General features: G+C 42.0%; 1 protein-coding gene across 1 annotated transcript in view; it reads left to right on the forward strand.

Annotated features, from left to right (window-relative positions):
* Window positions 1-5856: 5856 nt before the first annotated feature.
* nckap1l (NCK associated protein 1 like) overlaps window positions 5857-16500 on the forward strand; it is a 39426-nt gene continuing 28782 nt past the window's right edge. Inside the window, exons 1-15 of the mRNA XM_045691952.2 lie at window positions 5857-6072; window positions 6629-6739; window positions 6843-6935; window positions 8159-8215; window positions 8428-8570; window positions 10535-10625; window positions 11996-12133; window positions 12810-12858; window positions 12974-13130; window positions 13702-13758; window positions 14010-14106; window positions 14415-14524; window positions 14956-15088; window positions 15361-15442; window positions 15739-15797. Coding sequence (XP_045547908.1) covers window positions 5971-6072; window positions 6629-6739; window positions 6843-6935; window positions 8159-8215; window positions 8428-8570; window positions 10535-10625; window positions 11996-12133; window positions 12810-12858; window positions 12974-13130; window positions 13702-13758; window positions 14010-14106; window positions 14415-14524; window positions 14956-15088; window positions 15361-15442; window positions 15739-15797 — 1479 coding nt within the window. The 5' untranslated portion in view covers window positions 5857-5970. The remainder of the gene's footprint in view (window positions 6073-6628; window positions 6740-6842; window positions 6936-8158; window positions 8216-8427; window positions 8571-10534; window positions 10626-11995; window positions 12134-12809; window positions 12859-12973; window positions 13131-13701; window positions 13759-14009; window positions 14107-14414; window positions 14525-14955; window positions 15089-15360; window positions 15443-15738; window positions 15798-16500) is intronic.

A 16500-nucleotide genomic window follows, 5' to 3' on the forward strand; every position in this document is an offset into this window, starting at 1 on the left:
ACCCACCAATCAGAACCCATCTCCCAACCTCACCCACCAATCAGAACCCATCACCCAGCCTCACCCACCAATCACAACCCATTTCCCAACCTCACCCACCAATCAGAACCCATCTCCCAGCCTCACCCACCAATCACAACCCTATTCTCAGCCTCACCCATCAATCACAACCCTATTCTCAGACTCACCCACCAATCACAACCCGTCTCCCAGCCTCACCCACCAATCACAACCCTATTCTCAGCCTCACCCACCAATCACAACCCATCTCCCAACCTCACCCACCAATCACAACCCATCTCCCAACCTCACCCACCAATCACAACCCTATTCTCAGCCTCACCCACCAATCACAGCCCATCTCCCTCCACATCCCCTCCCACCACCTGTCCTGTTTTCCTCCCCCAACCTCCCCCAGACAACCTTGTTAATGTGTCTAACTCCCTCGGACTCAGAGCCAGTGTAAAAATAAACACGGCATCTTTAGGCTCATTCTAGTGGATGTCAATCTTTTGTTTGCTGCTCTGTGTGGTTGATGAAAATGAATTCCATTATCCGTCCTTGCTACTGTCTTTCTGAGAGTGCAGACCTGGGTTAAAATACTATTTGAAATCATTTCAAATACTGTATGTGTATCAGGACACAAGGCGAGGACCAGATGCAGACACAGGAGGCAGATGGTTGGAGTCATACCCTATTGGATGAAAAAAAATATTGTAAAGCAAGAGAATGGCCGTGGACAGGCAAAAGGTCAAAACCAGTTCAGAGTCCAATAGGTACGGAAGGGCAGGCAGATTCAAGGTCAGGGCAGGCAGGATGATGATCAGGCAGGTGGGAAAGTAGTCCAGAGTCAGGCAGTGGTCAAAACCAGGAAGACTAGCAAAAGAGAATAATAAAAATACCAGAGTACAGGAGAAGAAGAAAAAAATTAAAACAATTAAATACACACTGGTTGACTTGACTAAACATCCAAGACAAACTGGCACAGAGAGACAGGAAACACAGGGATAAATACACTGGGGAAAATAAGTGACACCTGGAAGGGGTGGAGACAATCACAGGAACAGGTGAAACAGATCAGGGCGTGACACCAGTGTAATTGACTGTGATTCATTTTGCTTGGTGCAACTAAACCAGGAGCACAGACTCTAAAGTCCAAACCCGGTCCATCTGGAACTCTAGGCAGCTGGTAAAGCAAACACTCAAAACGTTTGAAATGTTTCAAATACTATTTGAACCCAGGTCTGCTGAGACGTTCTCTGCTAAGACGGTTTATGGCATCTGGTTAAGAAAGATAGAAAAAGACACATGGTTGCTGAATAGCCAAGCTCACTAGAGAAAACTCCAGCTATCTCTTTAGTGAGTCATTATGTCTGTAAATAGCAGTGTTTGGTATGTATCTCAGAGCTGTTAGTCAGGTTAATGGAGACCTTATTGTAGTTTATGTATCTCAGAGCTGTTAGCCAGGTTAATGGAGACCTTATTGTAGTTTATGTATCTCAGAGCTGTTAGCCAGATTAATGAAGACCTTATTGTTGTTTATGTATCTCAGAGCTGTTAGTCAGGTTAATGGAGACCTTATTGTTTATGTATCTCAGAGCTGTTAGCCAGGTTAATTTAGACCTTATTGTAGTTTATGTATCTCAGAGCTGTTAGCCAGGTTACTGAAGACCTTATTGTTTATGTATCTCAGAGCTGTTAACCAGGTTACTGAAGACCTTATTGTTTATGTATCTCAGAGCTGTTAACCAGGTTACTGAAGACCTTATTGTTTATGTATCTCAGAGCTGTTAGCCAGGTTAATTTAGACCTTATTGTTTATGTATCTCAGAGCTGTTAGCCAGGTTAATTTAGACCTTATTGTTTATGTATCTCAGAGCTGTTAACCAGGTTACTGAAGACCTTATTGTTTATGTATCTCAGAGCTGTTAGTCAGGTTAATGGAGACCTTATTGTTGTTTATGCATCTCAGAGCTGTTAGCCAGGTTAATGAAGACCTTATTGTTGTTTATGTATCTCAGAGCTGTTAGCCAGGTTGATTTTGACCTTATTGTAGTTTGTTATGTATCTCAGAGCTGTTAGCCAGGTTACTGAAGACCTTATTGTTGTTTATGTATCTCAGAGCTGTTAGCCAGGTTACTGAAGACCTTATTGTTTATGTATCTCAGAGCTGTTAGCCAGGTTAATGGAGACCTTATTGTTTATGTATCTCAGAGCTGTTAGCCAGATTAATGAAGACCTTATTGTAGTTTATGTATCTCAGAGCTGTTAGCCAGGTTACTGAAGACCTTATTGTTGTTTATGTATCTCAGAGCTGTTAACCAGGTTACTGAAGACCTTATTGTTGTTTATGTATCTCAGAGCTGTTAGCCAGGTTAATGGAGACCTTATTGTTGTTTATGTATCTCAGAGCTGTTAGCCAGGTTAATTTAGACCTTATTGTTTATGTATCTCAGAGCTGTTAGCCAGGTTACTGAAGACCTTATTGTTGTTTATGTATCTCAGAGCTGTTAGCCAGGTTACTGAAGACCTTATTGTTGTTTATGTATCTCAGAGCTGTTAGTCAGGTTACTGAAGACCTTATTGTTTATGTATCTCAGAGCTGTTAACCAGGTTACTGAAGACCTTATTGTTTATGTATCTCAGAGCTGTTAGCCAGGTTAATTTAGACCTTATTGTTTATGTATCTCAGAGCTGTTAACCAGGTTACTGAAGACCTTATTGTTGTTTATGCATCTCAGAGCTGTTAACCAGGTTACTGAAGACCTTATTGTTGTTTATGTATCTCAGAGCTGTTAGCCAGGTTAATGGAGACCTTATTGTAGTTTGTTATGTATCTCAGAGCTGTTAGCCAGGTTAATGGAGACCTTATTGTTGTTTATGTATCTCAGAGCTGTTAACCAGGTTACTGAAGACCTTATTGTTGTTTATGTATCTCAGAGCTGTTAACCAGGTTACTGAAGACCTTATTGTTGTTTATGTCTCTCAGAGCTGTTAGCCAGGTTACTGAAGACCTTATTGTTGTTTATGTATCTCAGAGCTGTTAGCCAGGTTACTGAAGACCTTATTGTTGTTTATGTATCTCAGAGCTGTTAGCCAGGTTAATGGAGACCTTATTGTTTATGTATCTCAGAGCTGTTAACCAGGTTACTGAAGACCTTATTGTTTATGTATCTCAGAGCTGTTAGCCAGGTTACTGAAGACCTTATTGTTGTTTATGTATCTCAGAGCTGTTAGCCAGGTTAATGGAGACCTTATTGTTGTTTATGTATCTCAGAGCTGTTAGCCAGGTTAATTTAGACCTTATTGTAGTTTGTTATGTATCTCAGAGCTGTTAGCCAGGTTAATGGAGACCTTATTGTAGTTTATGTATCTCAGAGCTGTTAGCCAGGTTAATGGAGACCTTATTGTTGTTTATGTATCTCAGAGCTGTTAGCCAGGTTACTGAAGACCTTATTGTTGTTTATGTATCTCAGAGCTGTTAGCCAGGTTACTGAAGACCTTATTGTAGTTTGTTATGTATCTCAGAGCTGTTAACCAGGTTACTGAAGACCTTATTGTTGTTTATGTATCTCAGAGCTGTTAACCAGGTTACTGAAGACCTTATTGTTTATGTATCTCAGAGCTGTTAGCCAGGTTAATGGAGACCTTATGGTTCCAGCCAGAAATCTAGAATCACATTTTCTATTGTTTGGCCCATAACTGTCAAAATATATCAACTTATTTGAATTGGGCTGTCAAATCATTAACTATTGAAGTAATTGTTTTCATACGCAAGTTGAGAATAGGTCTGCTTGTGAATGTGTCATGTATAGTTTATGAATCTGTCATGAAGTCATTATAATGGCTCGCTCGCGCTCTCTGTCTCTCCATCTCTCTCTCTACCACACCTGCTGTGTCGACCGCTAAATGCTCAGCTATGAAAAGCCAACTGACATATCCTCCTGAGGTGCTGACCTGTTGCACTCTCTATAACCACTGTGATTATTATTATTTGACCCTGCTGATCATCTATGAATGTTTGATCATCTTGAAGAACGATCTGGCCTTAATGGCCATGTACTGTTATAATCTCCACTCTGCACAGCCAGAAGAGGACTGGCCACCCCTCAGAGCCTGGTTCCTCTCTACCCAGCACAGCCAGAAGAGGACTGGCCACCCCTCAGAGCCTGGTTCCTCTCTACCCAGCACAGCCAGAAGAGGACTGGCCACCCCTCAGAGCCTGGTTCCTCTCTACCCAGCACAGCCAGAAGAGGACTGGCCACCCCTCAGAGCCTGGTTCCTCTCTACCCAGCACAGCCAGAAGAGGACTGGCCACCCCTCAGAGCCTGGTTCCTCTCTACCCAGCACAGCCAGAAGAGGACTGGCCACCCCTCAGAGCCTGGTTCCTCTCTACCCAGCACAGCCAGAAGAGGACTGGCCACCCCTCAGAGCCTGGTTCCTCTCTAGGTTTCTTCCTAGGTTCCTGCCATTCTATGGAGTTTTTTCCTAGCCACCGTGCTTCTGCCTTGCTTGTTATTTTGGTTTTTAGACTGGGTTTCTGTATAAGCACTTTGTGACATCTGCTGATGTAAAAAGGGCTTTATAGATAGATAGTCTTAGATCCAATAAACCGTTTCCCAGACCCAAGGTAAGTCTAGCCTGGTCCTAGACCTGTTTTTGCTGTCTTACCAAGTCCATGAGACAATTACCATACAATGGCAAGACAGCACAAACACATCTTGGACCAGGCTAAGTTAAGCCTATATATTCTTGGGCAAAAAAAAAGCCCTTTTGAGGGGAGATTCTATACTGAGTCCAGGAACAGAGTAGATAGGCTTTATCTCGCCATGTCAAAACCAGCCTATACTGCAGCATGGCATTTAGCTCATCCATAAGCTGGTATAGGCTGCCACCTAATGGAGACTGATGGAACACTGCTCTCTAGTCTATTCTCACCATTCACTCACAAACATGCAATGTTGTTTAATTAAAACTTCTTCAGGATCAGTGGGTCCCCTGTGGGACGGTTGAGCTAACATAGGCTAATTTTACAGTAGCTGTTAGTTAAATAATGCCATGCTATTGTTTCAGGAGAGTGCGCAGTTATGAACTTGAAAAGTTATTAATAAATCAATTAGGCACATTTGGGCAGTCTTGATTTTAAAAATTATTTTACAGAAATGCAATGGTTCATTGTATCAGCGCCTGGGCTGGAATAATACATTATGGCCTTTCTCTTGGATTTCAAAGATGACGGTACAAAAAAAATACAAAAAAGTTGATTTTTTTTCTTTGTATTTTCTTTTACCAGATCTAATGTGTTATATTCTCCTACATTAATTTCATATTTCCACAAACTTCAAAGTGTTTCCTTTCAAATGGTATCAAGAATATGCATATCCTTACTTCAGGTCCTAAGTTATTGGCAGTTAGATTTGGGTATGTCATTTTTGGCTGATCCTTAGGACATTTATATAATTTAGCAGATGCCCTTATCCAGAGCAACTTACAGTAGGGCATACATTTTCATGGGAATCGAACCCACAGCCCTGACATTGGAAGCACCATGCTCTACCACCTGAGCCACACGGGACAACCGGTGTCAATAGGTGATTTGTTGAGATAATGCCTATGTACTTGTTATGTATGTGTAATAAAGTGCTTATAGTACCCTTCAAATAGAGGGGGACCATATCCTCTCTCCTGAATGGGGAGGTACTATTACGGTAAATGACTACCAACTCTATTTGACATGTAAAAATACACACAATGAGTGAGAGAGAGTTTAACGGTTGGATTAACTGACAGCGACAGGAAATCCACAACTCCAGCTCTGTTATTTAGTATAGCTCCACCAATCACGTGACAGCAGGGTGACAGGGTGTGGCTGGGTGCACTTGTCTTCGAGTCTGGCTGTCACAGACTGTTTCCTGATCTGAAGGAGAGGAGACAGACCAGGGCTGTAACAGTAGGTGGGAGAGGAGCATCATGTCCATGGCCATGGCTTACCAACAGAAGCTAGCTGAGAAGCTCATCATCCTGAACGACAGAGGGAGAGGGGTGCTGCTGCGTATGAACTACATTAAGAAGGTGAGAGAGGAGGAGGGAGGTCTGTTGAGGACAATGGCGACACTTAAAAAAAAAAAAAAGGAACTTGAAGGAAAGTCACAGGGTTTTTCTTTTGATACATTCACAGCTTTTTGCCCTGTTTATGATGGAGAACAGTGTGGATGGGAACACTGGGATGGGAAATGATCGATCATTAACATTCTAGAATTTTTTTAAATCTCTCAATATAGTTAGCTTGGCGGCTGCTGCGGTAAGAATATATATTTTCTGAGTGTCAGCTTGCCTTGAAGAGGAAGTTCACACAGGAAACCAGACTGATCTGCATCCACTCAGACTACTGCTATGGCACACTCACAAAGCCTCAGCACAGATCTGCTATCTACTTTGTCAAAATATTGTTCGCACTTTAAACAAAACACAACCAAACTTTTCAGGCCCCATAAATAATTTATTAGGCCCATAATCCATGTCAGGAGCCATATAAACGACCTTGATTATACTCACTTCAATAGTTCATTTCCTGAATTGAGTGGATCAAAATGTCATTGACTCTAACTCCCACCCGGGTCTGTTCCAGACATGCATGGACCCCAAGCTTCGGCCACAATACCTGACGGACAAGACCATGGAAGCATCTGTCAAATACATCAATAAAAAGTTTCCCAACATCGACTTCAGGGGAAATAGTGTAAGTAGCTGCCCACAATCCACCCCTTAATCTGAATCAAATAAAAACCTTTAATGATCATCTGTAAAATGTGTCTAATGTGATATGTCATGAACGAAAGCAGCAGTATCTGGTAGGCGTCCAGAAACACAAGTCTGAGGTGATGGCGGCCATGTCCAGTTACTATGACTCCTTCATAGACATCATGGAGTTCAGGGTGAGTCTTTCCAGATCACTGTTTCCCAATCTCTCCTCCACTACATAAAATAAGTGGACCTGGCTGGGGGGGGGGGGGGCAGCCAGGTCCACTTATTTTATATATTGCAGGTCAACTAATCATCAAGCCCTTTGTTAGTTGAATCAGGCATTCTAGTTCTGGAATACATGGAATGTGTGGAACTAGCTCGGGGAAACTGTGTTCCATACAGGTATTACTGCATTTGGTATTCAAAGCACAGAACTACAATTATCCAAACAGAATTAACATATAAAGTGATATTTTTTTTTTTCTTCTCCTCCGAATGAAATAATATACATTTCAAGGGAAGTCAAATCGAGTTCTGTTATTGTACGGAGGAAAGTGTGTCCTGTGCCTTATTCATTATGTGTGAGGAAGGTCACAGTAGTGGACTGTAGGGGGGGGGGGGGGGTTCACGCAATAATAAAGAGACGATTGTGATGATAATACACATAAAATTATACACATCAATATATCACCCGAATTTCAGAATAGAACATTTTAAAATATATTAAAATGCTGATACAACAAAAATAATACACTGTGATGTTTCGCTCAGTTTCTTTGGATAGGCTGTGGCATTTCTAAAAGGAGCCTGTATTATTCATAATGATCCCATGAGGATAGCCATGAGTTGCAGGTGTTTATTCCCTGTTACTGTCTGTGCTGTTACAGAGCAACACGAACACATCAACCCTACTGCATTATGTGACGTCTGTACTGCTACAGAGCAACACGAACACATCAACCCACTGCATTATGTGACGTTTGTACTGTTACAGAGCAACACGAACACATCAACCCTACTGCATTATGTGACGTCTGTACTGTTACAGAGCAACACGAACACATCAACCCTACTGCATTATGTGACGTCTGTACTGTTACAGAGCAACACGAACACATCAACCCTACTGCATTATGTGACGTCTGTACTGTTACAGAGCAACACGAACACATCAACCCTACTGCATTATGTGACGTCTGTACTGTTACAGAGCAACACGAACACATCAACCCTACTGCATTATGTGACGTCTGTACTGTTACAGAGCAACACGAACACATCAACCCTACTGCATTATGTGACGTCTGTACTGTTACAGAGCAACACGAACACATCAACCCTACTGCATTATGTAACATCTTATCTGGCTGTACCGAGCCTGTGTTCTGACCACAGATTAACTTTTTTCTTTCAGGATCATGTTTATGAACTGCTGAATACAATTGATGCCTGCCAGTGCTTCTTCAACATTGTGAGTACAACATCCCACACTAGTAGATAGGATAGGGTATCTACTTTGCCCCCTAGGGTCACTAAGTATCACAACATACAGTTAATTTATGTTATCGTGTTAACCTACTTTTTAACCTGAATCATGAATTTAAAAAAAATGTCATGCATTCATTTATTCATGCATTAATCTATTCATGCATTCATTCATTCATTAAAATATGAATTCATCAGGCGGTGAACTTTGACTTCACCAAGAACTACCTGGAGCTGATCATCACATATACGTCTGTCATCATCATGCTTTCACGCGTCGAAGACAAGAAGGTCCTGGTGGGCATGTACAACTGTGCTCACGAGATGTCCAATGGCAGCAGGTGGGGCCAGTTACGTCTATCAACTATTCAAATACAGTCGATTTAAGGAAGTGATTCGGGAATTCAAATTGGAATGGAAACAATCCTCATTGAAAATGAATGAGCTCGTATTCAGTACATCTTTCATTGACATTTCTGAACAGACAATGAATGAATGAATTTGCATATGCAAATATCTAACCAGATCACATACTCACACTGCAAGCTCATTTCACTCTTAATTAAATTTATGACAGAAATGATCTGACATTTTCCCACTTCTCCAATGGAAGATGGCATTTAAATGTCAGTTTATGATAGAAAAGCTGATGTTTTCATCATTCATTAAAGGATGGTATTAGCTGCAGTACGGCTGGACAACACCCAGTCACAACAACTTAAATCCTCTGACTGAGCAATCAATATAGCCAAGCATCTCAAAGATGATTACCCATAATTAATAGCTTTTTAATTGGCAATAACAACACATCCTTTCATTCATGTCCAAACTTTCCCAGAGTGCATAACAGTACAATTACATTTTCAGTCCTCCCATTTCACACCTTATTTATTTATGAAGCCAAAATGGCAGGAGGACGTTTATCTTGATCAAAGATGCCGAGGAGGAGGAGGAAAATACAGTACAGACAGGATACAAATTAATTGAATGTCAGTCATTTTCCACCAGTCACTTCATAATAATCCTCAGTGGTAGAAGATGGAGAACCACTGGAGTGTAGAAGGAGAAGTGTACCGTAACGCTACAGCAGGGTAGCCTAGTGGTTAGAGCGTTGGACTAGAAAGGTTGCTACATCGAATCCCCGAGCTGACAAGGTAAAAATCTGTCGTTCTGCCCCTGAACAAGGCAGTTAACCCACTGTTCCTAGGCCGTCATTGAAAATAAGAATTTGTTCTTAACTGACTTGCCTAGTTAAATAAAGGTTAAATTTTAAAAAAATACAGCTCCCAACAGTGAATCAAATCAAATCAAATGTATTTATATAGCCCTTCGTACATCAGCTGATATCTCAAAGTGCTGTACAGAAACCCAGCCTAAAACCCCAAACAGCAAGCAATGCATGTGAAAGAAGCACGGTGGCTAGGAAAAACTCCCTAGGAAAAACTCCCTAGAAAGGCCAAAAACCTAGGAAGAAACCTAGATAGGAACCAGGCTATGAGGGGTGGCCAGTCCTCTTCTGGCTGTGCAGGCTGGATATTATAACAGAACATGGTCAAGATGTTAAAATGTTCATAAATGACCAGCATGGTCAAATAATAATAATCATAGTAGTTGTCGAGGGTGCATCAAGCACGTCCGGTGAACAGGTCAGGGTTCCGTAGCCGCAGGCAGAACAGTTGAAACTGGAGCAGCAGCACGGCCAGGTGGACTGGGGACAGCAAGGAGTCATCATGCCAGGTAGTCCTGAGGCATGGTCCTAGGGCTCAGGTCCTCCGAGAGAAAGACAGAAAGAGAGAAAGAGAGAATTAGAGAGAGCATATTTCAATACACACAGGACACCGGATAAGACAAGAGAAATACTCCAGATGTAACAGACTGACCCTAGCCCCCCGACACATAAACTACTGCAGCATAAATACTGGAGGCTGAGACAGGAGGGATCAGAAGACACTGTGGCCCCATCCGATGATAACCCCGGACAGGGCCAAACAGGCAGGATATATCCCCACCCACTTTGCCAAAGCACAGGCCCCACACCACTAGAGGGATGTCTCCAACCACCAACTTACCGTCCTAAGACAAGGCCGAGTATAGTGAAGATGAATGACACTTGAAAGGATGGTGAATCTGATTTGTTTTATTGTGTGACCGAGAAAGAAAATAATCAGTTATGGAGTGGCACCACATGATATTGATGTTGGTATAACTTGGTACTGTATATAGCAGTGTATGAATGTGTGGTTGATTGACTAAGTCATACATGATTAATTGATAGATTTTTTTTTATTTTAATTAAATCCTCCAGTGACCCTGCGTACCCCCGCCTAGCTCAGATGTTTATGGAGTATGAACAGCCCATTAAGAAACTCACTGAGGAGTTCGGCCCTCACACTAAGGTAACGTCAATCACATATTCACATATTCACATATTCACATACTCAATTCACATATTCACAAAGATGCCAGAGGTTCCGAGTTGGATGACCGTTTGGAGAAAAAAAAAAATCCCAGTTGATCTCTTTTTTTTTAAATGGACTTCCCAGTTGTCTTGACCGCACTGAAATCGGAAGTCATAGATTTCTGAGTTCTCAGTTGTTTTGAACACAGCATTAGTCTTAGCGCAGGGAGGGAGAGAGCAGCAGAGGATTCTCCTCTCACGGTCCCTGTTCTCTCCTTCCTTTCCTCCGGTGAGACTGACCAGAGGGGACACCTTCTTTCTTCCACCTGATGGTGAAACTGAAGTCGCATCGAATGTACAATTCATGTTGTTCCTATGACTAGAGAAAGTGAAATACTCCTCGATATTAAAATAGACATGACGAGCTGCTGATAATAATAAAAACGCGGGGCTATCGATACACTTGGCTACTCATTCATTGCAGCTGCAGCGCGACTGGAAGTAAGGAGAAACACGTTCTATGTTTTGTAATAGTGTTGAATAAAAACAGTGTTGACAGTGCTGAATAAAAACAGTCTCTCTGTGGTCAGGGTTTTAAAAGTTCTGAAATCTCATGTAGGCTAGTATCAAACACTGCTGTTGCCGGGGAAGCTGTAGGAACGATGATTTGAGCTATCCGATTGGCCAGCACAGCTGGTAAACTCGATTTAGCCACAGATCCCCTAGTTCACCAGGTAGGCAGAGTTTGTCATTTCAGACAAACTAAATGGTTCAAAATGGGAACACTTTGTTTACCCGATGCTCAGGGCTTCTGAATCAAGTGCATCTACCACCAACAGCACAACACAAATTTAAAAAAAAAGGAACGCAAGCCTTTATAACACAGCCTTCATCGTTGGCTTGAAGATCGACCGTTGATTGTGATGGACCGGTTGATTGTGATGGACCGGTTGATTGTGATGGACCGATCGGTTGATTGTGATGGACCGATCGGTTGATTGTGATGGACCGATCGGTTGATTGTGATGGACCGACCGGTTGATTGTGATGGACCGACCGGTTGATTGTGATGGACCGACCGGTTGATTGTGATGGACCGACCGGTTGGATCACCACTGCATTAGGGTATATTCACGATTGTATATTCTCTAGGGTAATCTCAACTGTATATTGAAAACGACTGTAAATGTTAGAGTGGGTCATTATTCCTGAAAACCAATGGTGGTCATGATTTTGACTGCTATTCGGCCTTATAACGCTATCATGGAAATGGAACTCTCCTTATCTCTCCATCTCTCTCGCTCCCACCCTCTCTCTCACTCCAACCCTATCCCTACTTTCCCACTCCTCTCCCCCCTCTCTTCCCAGGCTGTGACGGAGGCCCTCCTGTCCCTACAGATGTTGTACCCCAGGAGGAACCTTTCTGCAGAACAGTGGCGCAGCGCTCAGCTTCTCAGTCTCCTCAGCGCACCTGCTGCCATGCTGGACCCTGCCTGCTGCGACACCGTGAGACTCCCCTTTACCGCCTCTCTCTCCCTCTCCTCCTCTTCTCTCTCCTTCTCTTCTCTCCTCTCTCCCCCTCTCCTCTTCTCTTCTCTCCTCTCTCCGACCTCTTTTCTCCTCTCCCCCCTCTTCTCTCCTCTCCTTTGGACCCTGCCTGCTGTGACACAGTGAGTCTGTCCTTTCCCCTTTTCTACTCTAATCTGTTTTCTTTTCTCTTCATCTCTTATCTTCTGTTTTCTTATCTTCTCCTCTCTTCTCTTCACTTCTATTTTATTTTCCTCTTCTGTCCTCTCCTCCTCTCTTCCCCCTCCTAGAATGTCCTGTCTGCTGATTTCAAAGACAGCCACTAGCGTCTTTGATGTACTATAGTGTTCTGTGTTAGTCTCTGTGCCCCGTGGTTCTCTTCATGTGGGATTCAAAACTTCAGCCAAGAAACTGAGACCACTACACAAACACAATATCATGGCACATAATATATTTTGTATTGAGTATTGTGTCTGGATACAAATCCCTTTAGAAGAAGTTAGCGTGTGTATCTGCAACAGCAAAATATGATCGTCAGCATGTGTCTTGTGTTATCATAAAGTACAATAATTCACATGACATCTGTAAATAATCAGAGACGATTATTGATGACTTATTATTTACAAATTAAATGACTAACTTGTGTTTCCCACAGATGGCCTGTGAGTACTTGTCCTTAGAGGTGATGGAGCGTTGGATCCTTCGTGAGTGCCAGCTATTATCTTCAGACTCATTCTAGGCTACCTTCTGGGGGGAAAAAAAGGCTTCAGTTGTTGCACTCTATTCCCCATATTCACGTTGATCTCTCCTCTCCTCCAGTGGGTTACCTGCTGTGTCATGGCAGTCTGAACACCAACCTGTCATCTCAGGAGCTGTGGAAGATGGCCCTCCGCAGCGGCCTTTATCTCACCATCATCAGGGATGAGACAATCAACATCCATAAGATCACAGAGGACTACTTCGATGGCCTGAAAGGGTATGACATTTACACTCTGTCCTCAGAGTGATTGGACTGGGTGTCAAGCTGATTCTAGTTCCCAATGTTCTGGGCCCTGGTTCTCAATGTTCTGGGCCCTGGTTCTCAATGTTCTGGGCCCTGGTTCTCAATGTTCTGGGCCCTGGTTCTCAATGTTCTGGGCCCTGGTTCTCAATGTTCTGGGCCCTGGTTCTCAATGTTCTGGGCCCTGGTTCTCAATGTTCTGGGCCCTGGTTCTCAATGTTCTGGGATCTGGTTCCCAATGTTCTGGGCCCTGGTTCCCAATGTTCCATACCCTGGTCCCCAATGCTCTTGTAGACAACAAAAAACATTGCTGGTTAGCATATTTTAGCGTATTTAACAATGTTCCTACAAAGGTTTTGGTTAGCATATTTTAGCATATTTAACAATGCTCCTACAAAGGTTTTGATTGAATTATGATCTTGGCACTAAGATGATGTTGGGAGAGGCCCTGTCTGGTAAGGTGTATCGTACTGAACTATAATATGGGCAAAACTGGTCAACGATTGTCAGCTACATTCTTACTGATAGCCTCATTTCTTTGTGACAGGTACAGTAAACGTATCGCAGATATCAAAGAATGCCGCGAGCATGTCATAGTCAACAGGTGAGTTATCTGCTTGTGTTTAAAACCATTTTTTTTTTTAAATACCTCAAACTGAGCCTGAAATGATGTACCTGCTTCAGATAGCGCCACCAATTGGAGAATTGGTCTTCCATTTAACATCAACAACAAGTAGCATTCTTTTTCATGGTCCTTCAAGACGGATTTGAACCAGCAACCAGGGCCACCATATGATTAACAGTTAAAGTCAAGAATATAGATAACTGTGTGTGTTGTTGTCATATGTATGCCAGTGGAGCCATGCACAGAGAGAGGAGAGGTTTCCTGAGGAATGCCTTGAAGGAGCTGGTCAAAGTCCTAGAGGATGAACCTGGACTCCTGGGACCCAAGGTACATAACGTTCACTGATTTAGTTCATCTGGCTAATAATGCCAATCTATTGCATGTTCAGCTTCCCTGTATGTTTTACCATGATCATCGGAGATACATTACATTATTGGCATTGACCTCTCATTCTGTACAATACTAAACAGACAAACTGCTCTGTGTTTATTTCAGACCTCTCTATGTTCAGTACATGAATATGGTCAAGCAGTGATGGGTCTTTTGCTAAATATTATTTTTATTTTTATTTTCTCTCTCTCTCTCACTCTACCCCCCCCCCCCCCACCCTTTTTAAATATCAATCCATCCCCAAGGTGCTGTTTGTCTTCATGGCTCTGTCATTTTCCCGTGACGAGGTTCTGTGGCTCGTCAGATATTCAGAGAATATTCCCAAGACCAAGACTCCAGAGGACTACGTAGACTCGTACGTTTGAAGTTAGACACACAGCAGACCCTCTAACCACAGCAGACCCTCCTGCCATGGCACTTTCTACCAATCTCCAATATCAGCCATATTAGCACACTGAGCAGAATGCATGAAAAATATGTTTAAGTTTCAAGCGCCTCTCCTGTACATTAATAAAGTTTTGCAAGTTGCACCTAACATTAGCATTCAAGTCACACAACTAAACAATAGAGAATAAGCTTATACAACAGCTACTCTATCTGGCTGTTAAAGCACAGGAAAGTCATAGTGTACTCTTGATATAGTAGTCACTAATTTTGTGTTTTATGTGCTATATAGTTTTACTGTTGATACAGTAGTCACTAGTTTTGTGTTTTATATGTACTGTATAGTTTTACTGTTGATACAGTAGTCACTAGTTTTGTGTTTTATATGTGTGTGCGCTGCAGGCAGATGGCTGAGCTCCTGTTCTACATGGAGAGGTTGAGGACCCTGATGACTAAGTACAGCCGTGTGGTGCAACGCTATCATGTCCAGTATCTGGCCCAGTTTGATGCCCTGCTTCTCAACGACACCATGCAGGTACTGGAGTGGTGGTGGGGGGGTCTCTATTCAACTTGAATTGAATAGAGACACAATGTGGTGTACCTCAAGGATATACTCTTGGGCCTTTATTATTTCAGAGCATACTGAAATAATTGCTTTGAAACTTGAATTGAAATAATTGCTTTGAAACTTGAATTGAATAGAGACACAATGTGGTGTACCTCAAGGATATACTCTTGGGCCTTTATTATTTTAAAGCATACCGAAATAATTGCTTGTATTACTGTTTTGACTATTCTGTCCTGTAGAATATGTATGTCTGTCCAGAAGAGGAATCAGTCCTGATGACATCATTTGTCTCAACCCTGTCTGCACTGACTATCAAGCAAGGTAAACAAAATGTATCTGAAATCTAGAATGTGTCCGACTGATATGTAATGCTAGGCCTACTTCATGTGTGATACTACCGCAAGGGGCGGCAGGTAGCCTAGTGGTTAGAGCATTGGACTAGTAACGGAAAGGTTGCTCGATCGATTCCCCGAACTGACAAGGTGAAAATCTGTTGTTCTACTCCTGAACAAGGCAGTTAACCCATTGTTCCTAGGCCATCATTGTGAATAAGAATTTGTTCTTAACTGACTTGCCTAGTTAAATAAAGATAAAATATATAAAATGTCCCTCAACAGTGGAAAACGGAGAGGAGTTTGACTTCAGGGCTCTGAGACTGGACTGGTTAAGATTACAGGTATGGTACTTCACTTACCCTTCACTTACTTTACATCTACCACACACTGTTCCATGTTATAAGCCTACACTGTTCCATGTTATAAGCCTACACTGTTCCATGTTATAAGCCTACACTGTTAACACACTGTTCCATGTTATAAGCCTACACTGTTCCATGTTATAAACCTACACTGTTAACACACTGTTCCATGGTATAGGCCTACACTGTAAACACACTGTTCCATGTTATAAGCCGACACTGTTCCATGTTATAAGCCTACACTGTTAACACACTGTTCCATGTTATAAGCCTACACTGTTCCATGTTATAAGCCTACACTGTAAACACACTGTTGCCACTCAGACTACATGATAAGAAGCTATTTGTGTTTCTTTTGGACCAGTATAGTTGAAAACAATCACAGTTCAGTAATTTTTACCCTGAAATGATTTAAAATTGAGATTAAAATGACTGTATTGGACCAAAAAACATGCCTTGTTGTGTCCATCTCAAATGGTGTCTGTTTTGTCCCAAGCGTATATATGTATTTTTGTTATATATTTAAATCATACTTCATTAACATTGGAACAATTTTAAATACATTTAATGCATTTAATGTAAATGTGTATTTGTATTTTATTAGCATTTAAGTATATTAAATACATTTAAAATTATCTAAATTGGGACACCTTTTCTGTACTTAAGTATATTGTTAGTGTAT

This window comes from Salmo salar, chromosome 12 (genome assembly GCF_965601325.2).
Source record: "Salmo salar chromosome 12, fSalSal1, whole genome shotgun sequence".
Lineage (NCBI taxonomy): Eukaryota > Metazoa > Chordata > Actinopteri > Salmoniformes > Salmonidae > Salmo > Salmo salar.